This window comes from Periplaneta americana, chromosome 5 (genome assembly GCF_040183065.1).
Source record: "Periplaneta americana isolate PAMFEO1 chromosome 5, P.americana_PAMFEO1_priV1, whole genome shotgun sequence".
NCBI classification, from domain to species: domain Eukaryota; kingdom Metazoa; phylum Arthropoda; class Insecta; order Blattodea; family Blattidae; genus Periplaneta; species Periplaneta americana.
Window position 1 is genome coordinate 157719427 of NC_091121.1, and position 12226 is coordinate 157731652.

The following is a 12226-nucleotide window of genomic DNA, read 5'->3' on the forward strand; positions in this document are numbered from 1 at the left end:
ATTGTAATTTGTATCAAAACTGCAATCTATCAAGTTAATTTTCTAATTTTCTTTGTAATTTTATCTTTCGAAATTATATTAGAGAATTTACCATAGAATTTTGAATCTGAAAAGTTTAAATATAAATACTATATTTATCGATGTAGATCAATATAATAAAATTATAATTACCGTAGCATTTGTACTCATATAAGAATTAAGAAACAATAGAAATATTTAGCTTCATAGTGTTGAAGAATTAAGTATCTCTAAAGAGTGACTGTATTGGACTTAGTATTTTCGAATTGAAATATTTCACACTCAACCAAAATTAAATAGACTAAGTTTTGCACTATTTTCATCATATTTTCAATTTTTTTTAAATAACTTCATCTGAAATAAATAATTAAGAGATTTTCGAAGTTTCCAGTGCTAAATACTGTATGATTATAATTGTTCTGTATATTTCAGAGTCATTAAATGGCTTTTTATAGACTGGAGGAAGGAAATGATGGTACTTACTAGAAAATTACGTAAGAACAAGAAATTACAATTTTATTATATATCATAATAATAAACCCATTAAAATATAAATTATCAACACGATTTGAAATACATTACCTACCTAACTAGGAAACGTGTATCTATCGCAGTGATCGTCAGCACTCGCTGAAATGGGTAAAGGGTAACGAGTGCATAGTAATATGCTCCGTCGTGCAGAAGGGAGAGGTAGAAAGGATACACGCCAGCAGCTACAGAATGCACGCCAGTACAATGTCTTTATCCGCGGGTAAGAGACGCTAGCCCTAGGGTGCACTGTGCTGATGACCGTTGACCTATCGCATACATTACTTTGAAAATAATACAGAAAATAAGAAATTACTATGATGCATACACGCTATCATGTTAATAATAATAATAATAATAATAATAATAATTACTTATGGCTTTTATGGAACCCGGAGGTTCATTGCCGCCCTCACATAAGGCCGCCATCAGTCCCTATCCTGAGTAAGATTAATTCAGTCTCTACCATCATATCACACCTCCCTCAAATCGATTTTTATATTATCCTCCCATCTACGTCTCGGTCTCCCCAAAGATCTTTTTCCCCCTTCGGCCTCCCAACTAACACACTATATGTATTTCTGGATTCGCCCATACCTGCTACATGCCCTGCCCATCTCAAACGTCTGGATTTAATGTTCCTAATTATGTCAGGTGAAGAATATAATGCGTGCAGTTCTGCGATGTGTAACTTACTCCATTCTCCTCTTAATAATAATAATAATAATAATAATAATAATAATAGTAGTCTAATCGTCATCATCGTCTGCCTGTCAAGCAATGGGCTTGTTACAGTTTCCCGTCTTCTTCGGGGTGGTGGACTCCCAGATCTTCCTCCTTTGGGGATGTACCTGAGTTTATATCCTGCCTCATATTGTTCTATATATTTCAGAGTAATTAAATGGCTTTTTGTAGACTGGAAGAAGGAAATGATGGTGCCTATTACAAAATTATGTAAGAACAAGTAATTACAATTTTATTATATATCATAATAAAAACCATTAAAATACAAATTATTATTAATACGATTTTAAATACAGTACGTAACTAGGAAACATATACCTTTCGCATACATTACTTTGAAAATAATACAGAAAATAATAAATTACTAATAATGACGCAAACATGCCATCATGATAATAATAATAATAATAATAATAATAATAATAATAATAACTTACAAATGGCTTTTAAGGAACCCGGAGGTTCATTGCCGCCTTCACATAAGCCCGCCATCGGTCCCTATCCTCAGCAAGATTAATCCAGTCTCTACCATCATATCGCACCTCCCTCAAATCCATTTTAATATTATCCTTCCATCTACGTCTAGGTCTTTTTCCCTTCGGCCTCCCAACTAACACTCTATATGCATTTCTGAATTCGCCCATACGTGCTACATGCTCTGTCCATGCCAAAAGTCTGGAATTATTATTCCTAATTATATCAAGTGAAGAATATAATGCGTGCAGTTAGTCTAATCGCCATCATCATCTGCTTGTCAAGCAACCGGCCTGTTACGTTCTCCCGTCTTCTTCGGAATGTTGGACCCACAGATCTTCCTCCTCTGGGGATGTACCGGAGTTTATATCCTGCCTCATATTTTGAATCAATACATAATATTTATAAAGGGAGAAAACTGCTGATCACGTGGACCAACAAAAACAAAATTCCTGATAAGAATGAATCATTAACATATAGTCTATTCTTTATAAATTTACCTGAAATTCATCTAAAGACTGAAAAACCTAATCATAATAACCATTATAATATACCTAGACAGATAAGAGTCGAGGTCCCCTTTCTGGTAATTTAGCAAAAACAAACTTCATTAACTTACCATTCACTAATCCTTTCCGGAATATTCTATCTTACGGGATTATTCTATAAAATTTTGTCTTATCTTAGATGTGTGTGTGTGAAATTTTTAGTGTTCCAACAAGTATCAGTAATAATAATAATAATAATAATAATAATAATAATAATAATAATAATAATAATAATAATAATAATAATGTTGGGGCCTCCTCTGAGGTTGGAGCCCTAGCCAGTTGTCTAGTTTGCGTAGGCAGAAGAAACTGCAAATGGTAAAATGACTAAAGAATTCTTGGCATACGAATTACAGGGAAGTCACTGGATTACTCTACTGTCGTTGGCAATAACGTATAATAGATGATGATGATGATGATGATGATGACGATGAAGAAAAAGATATAATAAGAAAAATTTTGGCAGGGAAGTTTAAGCTGGTATCACAATTAACAGAAGAAATTGCTCATTCTTCAAATATTATAATACGTATGAAAGGTTCATAAAACATTCCTTCGAAAGACATTAAAACGTGTCGAACAATGTTCCCTACGGGGATACTTAGACATCGCCAAACTGCTTGAAGTATTGGAATTGTGTTGCTGAAGAGTAAGCTATATGAATAAAAAGCAAACAAATATGATTACTTGTGCAGAAGAGAGGCTTTGAATGCCGCCGACTCGCAGAAGATTTTACCTTGAGAGCCGACGGCCCAGGCAACGATGGCTGTCATGCACTGGTCCCAGGCCTGGGGCATGGCGGCCGAGTAGCAGGACTCCCCCGGGTGATCCACGTATCTCTGGAATATGGCGTCGGGGGACTTCAGGTTGTGGGGCAGCACGCACTCGTACAGCAGCATGTGGTGCACGAAGCGCTCGTTCCCCGGCTGCAGCACCGGCTCGTACTGAAATAAAGGTATACCAGTAGTCAAAAATAAGACTGGTACATATACCGGTGATTCTGTGACTTTTTGTTATTATTATTATTATTATTATTATTATTATTATTATTATTATTATTATTATTATTATTACCTTTCGCAAAATTAATAGTTTGGTCGATTGTCAAATTCTTCAAAATGACATTAATTCAATTTCACAATGGTCTGTTGAAAATGGAATGAAAATTAATCAATCCAAAGCTTTTGTTATTTCCTTTTCACGGAAAACTATCTCCCTAAAATTTAACTATTCTCTCAGTAATGTCGTAATTACTAACAGAGATTGTATTAGAGATCTTGGTGTCCTACTTGATTCTAAATTATATTTCCATGATCATGTGCAATATATTTATACCCATTCGTTAAGAATGGTTGGTCTAATTAGGTCTATAACTTATTCTTTTTCCACTCCTATGTGTTTATTAATTTTATACTATACGTTGGTTAGATCCAAGCTTGAATATGCATCTGTTGTATGGAACTCCATTACTTCCACTGACTCGGCTAAATTGGAGAATATTCAAAGAAAATTTATTTATTTGTGTTCTTATAGATTTTTACCAAATTCCGATTATAACTATGAGATTAAATGCAATTATTTCAATTGCGGTAGTTTGTTCACCAGACGTCAGGATCTTGATTATTTATTTTTTTGTAAAGTCATTAAGGGTGATATTGATTGTGAATCTTTCATAAGCAATATCAGTCTTCGTATTCCTGCTAATGGTTTAAGATTTCATAAATTGTTTTATAATAAGAATCCTAAATCTCTCCTTCCGGTCTGCAGATACATTAAATATGCTAATTTGCATGGATTCAACTTGGATCCATTTAATGTGTAGTATATCTTTGAGTTTTTAACTCACTGATCTAATTTTATAATTATTTGTCCATTTTATTTCTTGCATTTGGTCAATTGATTAATGTAGACTATTCCATTATTTCAATTATCTCATTGTACTAAATTTATAATTTTATAATTATTATTTGATCAATGATTGATGTAGACTATTATATTGTTTGTATTTCATCTCATTGCCATTTTCTATCATTCATTATCATCATCATCATTTGTTGTTTTGTTTTGTTTTGTATCGTGCTAAACTGTAATTGGCCTTGTGCTGTTGTTTTTGCACGTTAATATTCTAAATAAATAAATAAATAAAATATATAAATTATTATTATTATTATTATTATTATTATTATTATTATTATTATTATTATTATTAGCCGTACCCGTGCGCTCCGCTGCACCCGTTAGAAATAAATATAAAGTAATTACATAATTAAAATAGGACATTTGATCCAGGAAACATTCGTGTTTGAAAGAAGGATAAATCGTTTAATATGTTACTTAATTTAAATTGCATCCAAATAATTAAAATGCGATCATTTTGGTCCAGAGACACTCATTTGGTGCAATGACAATTATTCCTTTAACACATTTCTTAATTTTTATTACATGCAACCATAGTTTAATGAAGATTGACATCATTTAGATTTAATGTGTATATTTTATTTTATTTGTTATAGGTTTCCATTGAATTATGGTAATAACTTAATTTTAACCCTTGTTTTCTACGTATTCAGTAAATGGCGCTTGGCCCACTGTGGTTCTGAACCCTTCAAATAAATTATATTATATAATATTACATATTATATTATATTATATCAGAAGTTACTGTAATAACATTATAGCATTATGTCCATCTAGAGAAACTACACTTTCCAATGGTGAAATAATAATTAATTATACAAATCGGTTAATTTAGCTTCCGATATTACTTCATACAAACACAGAAACATTCTCTGTAGGCTATCTTTCATAGCTTTCGATTGTTGCTGTCCAAGGCCCCTTATAGACGAAGTCATTTGTTTTTTTATTCATTACACGGCCTTAGATGGCAGTTATTTTAATTTTAAAACTCATTTATCTCATTAAATATCAGTCCTATCAAAACTTTTCAAGGAATAAAACTTATCGGAAATTATTTTTAAAGAAACCTTTGTTATGTAACATTTTTCACAAAAATCAATAATAAGCGAGATATTTCGATTTATTTAATTCAGGCCCCCTTATAACCCCCATTTTAAATAATATATTTTGAATGCCATATAGCCTAAAATCTAAGTTACAACGAACTTAATTTATATTCCAATTTTCATCGAAATCAGTTCAGCCATTATCGCGTGAAAAGGTAACAAACATACAGACAGACAAACAAACAAAAATGTCAAAAAAGCGATTTTCGGTTTCAGGGTGGTTAATTATATATGTTAGGACCAATTATTTTTGGAAAATCGAAAATTACCAGAAAAATTTCGGCTACAGATTTATTATTAGTATAGATTACTATTGTTACTATTATTATTGTGAGCTGCGTTCGGGCTTGGGTTGGATCCCCCTTTGGTCTCATTGAATGGTTTCTTCCGAGGTTTTCCCCAGCCGTGGGACTGAAGCCGGATGGTCTATGGCGAGTCCTCGGCATCACTTCATTTCACCCCTTTGATTTCATTACCTGGTTGGGTTTTTCCGAGGTTTTCCCCAACCAAAAGGCAAATGCCGGGTAAAATTTTGGCGAATACTCGGACTTCACCTCATCATTGTAGAAAATTACTACATTGTAAAACTGTAAAAATTGTAAAATATTGTAAAAATTTGTAAAAATTGTAATTGTAATATTGTAAAGCTTCATTGCTCATGTAAGATCTATGGAATAAAATGAATGAATGAATGGATGAATGTGATAGAGATGTTCAGTATGAACAGTTCTCACATAGGAACTCATATAAATACTCGTACAATTATCATTCTTTCTTTACTAATTTGGAAGAAATATGACAAGGTGTAAATAAATGATACGAGTTATTACCGTAATTAAAGTAATTATTTATTACCCTAATCGCGAAATAGTCCGCGAGGTTTTCATTTTATTTGTACGCGCTGGAATTTATCGACAAAATTAAAACTTCGTACATATCTAGCTATGATAATTTAACTGTACTTTCTGTTAAATAAATATGTAAAATTATAAACAGATCTTTATTTGTGTAGTAATTGACTAAAAGACATGATTATCAACAGTAATCTCACTAGAGGTTTTGATTTATCTAGAGAAAATCAAAACTCGAGTGGGATTTAATTGGCTATTACACGATTAGAAGAAAGTATATAAAGATTAGAAGTAACGAAGTACTCCAATACAATAAAATATTAATTGGCTTACGAAAATACAAATGTCTTCAAATGTATTATTGTACCATCTCAACATTACGCTAGATGGCAGTAGTGTTTTATGATTATGTTTTCTTGTTATCAATTGTGCCAACTCTGGAATCAAGAAGGCTTTGTTGATTCAGTTTCATTTTTATTGAAACAGTTGCATTCCACTTCAATCATCCGGACCCCAGTAATCAACGTCACTTGACAGATGATTTTCAATAAATCTTAGTATTAAACAATCTCTGATACGTGACTATCCATAATATCATATAGCAGAAACTATAACAAACATGACCTAAATAATATAAACGAGTGTTAGAAAAGCTTTAATTAGGGATGATGAAATAAACAAGAAACGTTTTAATTAACGATGATGAAATCAAAAATAAACGTGAATAATTTTAAAAGAAACAATTATTGAAAGCACAATTTCCAAATCTGAATGTTTTAGTGGTTGGTGGGCTCAGTTGAAGTTATATTGGACGTGTGCGTAAAAGAAGTGAACTCGTTGATGTACATGGTGTATCCCTCAACTTATTCAGAGTTCCGAATGGTGCTATTCATATATGGCCAGTGATCTTTATTAATTCTTGTTCTTGAATGCCAATGCGAGTCATATTTGAAAGTGCTGTGCATCGACTGGAGTGGTTTGTAATTTTCTGTTTCTTGACGTCCAGACCGGTGCAGTTTGAAATGTTGGCAAACAAAGAAACAAATGCTACGGTAGTAATAAAAATAAACAAATGCTAGGGACGCGATAAAATTAAACAAATGCTAGGGACGTTATAAAATTGTGCGATAAGCAGCCATGATTGGTTGAAAGACGTCCTTTCGTACCGTTTTATTGGTCAAAAGTAGTGTGACGTAGTAAAAGTGTAATAGTCTGTTTAAAATATTTGAATACCATTTTAAAGGAACGCTTATTGTTTCATTACTTTCTGTCCCTGCATTCACAACAGATTCTGGCCTTTTCTGCTTGTAATGTTGTTGTAAAGCATGTGTCAACATGAATTATTGCTATTTTCAGTAAGAGATACAGTAGAAATATCAATACTTCCAATAACAGTACTGAAACATTTTCTTTTAAAATGTTGGAAAATATTTGCTTTAATCTAATGTTTGCTTAGGAACACCCAAGCAGTTGATTCCTGACGTCCAATTTGTGGTTAAAGATGTAGCCCTTATCTTATTAAAAAATTATGAAAATAGTCTGTGGGATTCGGATGTTTGCTGTACAGGAAGAAAGGGAAGTGAGTTTTGATTCTCTATGAAATTAAAGAAATATGAAAATTTACTTAGAACGAAACGAACACCATTAAGCGAAAAGAGAAATTCTCTGTAAAAAAGTGAATAAATGAAAGAAAAACGAATCAGAAATATGAAAGTGTGAGTTTTTCAAGGAAGATAATTCCTTCGGTAATTCTGGTTTCTGTTTGAAGGCCGGAACGAATCCCGATGCGTTTACATCAGCACTTACGCCTATCATGTGATGCTTCCTCTCCAGAGGGGGGACCCTGAAGATCTTGCACCAGTAGAGCGTATCCATGTTGTCCGGAACCGTGAACTGTGAACAGAAAGAGAAACACGGAAGATATACTATCGTTGTGGACCCAAGTAGATTCGGGACTCAGGTGGTGGTTAGATATGGAAAACTACTGTATGAGGTAGTATGTGCAGAAAAATAGGTACACAATTGACTGGTAAGACTGGATATTTTCTTGTGGGGCAATGATAATACGCAATTACGAAATATTCATGTGTTTATATCTAAGACAGACTGAATATGACATGACATGACATGAGATACGATACGATATGAGATACGAGACGATATATGATATGATCTACGATAGGATATATGATATGCGATATGATATTAGTAGTATTAGTAGTATTTATTTATTTAACCTGGTAGGGATAAGGCCGTCAGTCCTTCTCTGCCCCTCTACCAGGAGATTCCAACTATAATATGAAGAATAAAATTACAATTAGTATTAAATTTACAATTACAATGAAAATCAAAGTACGAAAAGATTACCTGACTAATTAAAGCTAGACAATTTATCATAGAAAAACAAAGAATATTTTATATTTACTGAATTACAAATTAAACCTAGAATAACAAAATTGTATAGTGATGAAATTACTGGATATTGAAATATTTTGTGATAGGTTAAGGAAACTATTTACAAGAAATCAATTACTGACCAAGTGCCTAGTAAGTTTGCGTTTGAATTCAATTTTATTTCGACAGTCCCTGATGCTAGCAGGTAGCGAATTCCAGAGTCTTGGCAGGGCTATTGTGAAAGAGGATGAGTATGAGGAGGTGCGATGGGATAGTATTGTTAGTATTGTTTCATGACGAGAGCGTGTGTTCAGATTATGGTGGGAAGAAAGATAAGTGAAGCGAGACGACAGGTACGAAGGAATAGAAGGGTTCAAGATTTCGAAGAGATATATGATATGATATGAGATACCATATATGATATGATATGAGATACCATATATGATATGATATGAGATACCATATATGATATGATATGATATGAGATACCATATATGATATGATATGAGATACGATATATGATATGAGATATGATATATATGAGATGATATATGAGATATGATATCATATATATGATATTACATATTTATTCATCTATCATATATCTGTAAGACAGACCTGTTACTATTCTATATTACCCCAGATCTGCCTTGCTTTACAATTTTTATTCACCTATGCAAAGTCTTAGACTACCCTAAAAACTAGTCCAATATATATACTTTTTAAAAAAGTAACACATTCAATTAGCTACTATTTAAACACAACTCCTCTCCTAACATACCCATATACCCTCTATCTCTAAGCGGGGGGGGGGAAACAAACATACATACACACACACACACACACTCTGATCAATTTAATACAACCTTAGTTTTAACTTTCTCTTTCCATTTCAGCTTCACTATCATTAAAAATTGCTTAATTTTTTTAACTCTCTAATATTAGTTGTACTATATATTTTCTTATATGCTACATATCTATTCATACTCAAAAATTGTTTGTCTAACAACTTTTTCCCTATATTGTCAGTTTCTTGACATTCTAATACTATATGGAACGTGTCTTCTCGCATGCTGCAAAGGGGGCAGATATCCTAGACAGACTGAATAAAAAAAATAATCTTGCATCAAGTTGTAGAGAAAATCTGAATACCATCCAGAAAGCTGTTCTGATACAATCTTAGTCCCCGAACAATTTCACTTGCTCCAAATGTAATTGAAGGTTTTCACGGCATACAGCGTGATATGAGGTTTTGTTTTTTACTTTCTGTATGTATCCTGTTCTAGATTTATTGACATGCAATGCTTCGGAACTGCATGTCGGGTCCATTACTCGAGAAAGCCGTTCTGACACCATCATAACCCCAAAGAATTTCACTTCCTCCAAATATGATTTAAAGTATTGACGGTGTACAACGTGATATAAGGTTGTTTTTACTTGTATATCCTGTTACAGATGTAAATACATGCTATAGAACTGCGTGTTGGTCACTAGCCGCGTCTATGGCTCGAGCGTTATCGCGCTGGTCGATTCCCGATCAGGTCGTGATGGAATCTGTACCGATATTGTTTAACGACAACTTTGGCAGGCTGACGAGGATCGAGCCGCTATTTAAAGCAGTTAAGATTGCGGTAATATATCATTTTTTCATCACATGTGGCAACTCTCCCGATAAATCTCAGCCATTGGATTAGCGATAAGCTGGCGACAAATACCACTCTGCGTTGAGCCTGTTCAGGTGTCAATTCATGAGCTACACAGCTATAACTTCTGTTATAGACGAAGCAGACGTTTCAGAGGATTTTTGTCGGAGTACTTTCGTTTCCATCCATCATTCCACCAACACTTTCCACTTTCCTCTCATTTCACCTGTCATCAACAGTAGTTAAAAATAGGGTGGGATCAATTCTTCGGAGTAGTAGGGATTTCCTACACTGATATAGGAATTACTTGGGGCTTGTCCGGTACTTATTTGAGGATTAAATCTGGTTCTGTGAGGGCTAAAGCAGTTTGGTCCACCTCTCAGCTTTGGATTTAAAAATGCCACCCTGTCAGCATTGGATTTAAGAATGTCATCCTGTCAACATTGGATTTAAGAATGTCATCCTGTCAACATTGGATTTAAAAATGCCACCTCCTCAGCATTGGATTAAAAATGCCACCCTGTCAGCATTGGATTTAAGAATGTCATCCTATCAACATTGGATTTACAAATGCCACCTTTTCAGTATTGAATTTAAAATGCCACCTCCTCAGCATTGGATTTAAAAATGCCACCCTCTCAGCATTGGATTAAAAAATGCCACCCTGTCAGCATTGGATTTAAAAATGCCATCCTGTCAGCATTGGATTTACAAATGCTACCCTTTCAGCATTGGATTATAAATGCTACCATGTCAGCATTGGATTTAAAAATGCCACCCTCTCAGCTTTGGATTAAAAATGTCACCCTGTCAGCATTGGATTTAAAAAATGCCACCCTCTCAGGATTGGATTAAAAAATTTCACCCTCTCAGCATTGGATTTAAAAATAGCACCCTATTAGCATTGGATTTCAAAATGTCACTCAGACACCTTGTCGGTGTTGTACAACAATGATATACAAATAGTGCACAATGACCAAAGCAAGCACGACCCTGAAAAATAAGCCAAGTAAGGTCCATTACTCGAGAAGGCAAGGAACGGGGGCATCTATCTGATGGGTTTATCAGCGGGAGCTTATCTACGGGACCATCAAATATGTATTTCACTTTTCCTGCCTTCTTTGCGTATGAAGTACACGGAGCTCAGAAACATTGGATGCTTTTACAATATTATGACTGCAGTTGGTTTCTTGATTGCTTTCTAATACCTTAAAATATCGTCGATTAAGATCTTCCTGATCTTTAGTGGAAGCAATTACATTTCTGGGATATGGGCATTTGTAAGGCGATTTCATTAATATTCAATAGAAAAGCAGGTGAAGATACTTTGAATTTTGGCATAGGTGAGAATTTATTGGTGAATTTTTCGTAGATAACTGTTATTCAAGAACACTGCTTTTCGTGCCTTAAATTCAGGACAAGGCCTTACAAGTTTATTTCATTTGCAGGAAAAGTAGACTAATATTAGCGATTTCTATAACTCTTAAAATTCTATCTCCCTCATTTTGGTTTCTGTTTGTAATCTGATGATATAATGACTAACGAAATTACATCACCGATAGAAAAAATTCAGTTGACTCGTCAAGATTTGAAGCCAGGCATGGACACCAGAAGATGCATGATAAGGTGCAAAATAATTAGGATATTTTTACTATACAAAAAGGCAATAACTTCAAAGCCTCGTAGCATCGCGGAAGTAGGGTTAAGGCTGGTTCTCAATAAAACGGAAACGGCAACGAGAACGAGAACGGAAATATTGTTAAAATAAATGTATTTAAATGTGAGAATTTACAACAGTTAATTGTGAATGCTCACATTTAAATACATTTTAGCATTATTTCCGTTCTCGTTCTCGTTGTTGTTTTCGTTCCCGGTTTATTGTGAACTAGCCTTTACTGAAATACATCCAGCTCCTTACAGTAGTTAATTTCGCCTCTTGCAGACAAGAGAACTGCTGAATTCTTTTATTATCAACTATACTGAAGCTAGTTGCGCATAACGAA

The 12226-nt window shown here is 33.8% G+C and overlaps 1 protein-coding gene across 1 annotated transcript in view; it reads right to left on the bottom strand.

The window, feature by feature from the left end:
* The window catches only part of LOC138700253 (MOXD1 homolog 1), a 232565-nt gene that overhangs the window by 35696 nt on the left and 184643 nt on the right, over positions 1-12226 (bottom strand). The window contains exons 4-5 of the mRNA XM_069826746.1: positions 7993-8079; positions 3049-3256 (exon numbers count right to left, since the gene is read on the bottom strand). Coding sequence (XP_069682847.1) covers positions 3049-3256; positions 7993-8079 — 295 coding nt within the window. The remainder of the gene's footprint in view (positions 1-3048; positions 3257-7992; positions 8080-12226) is intronic.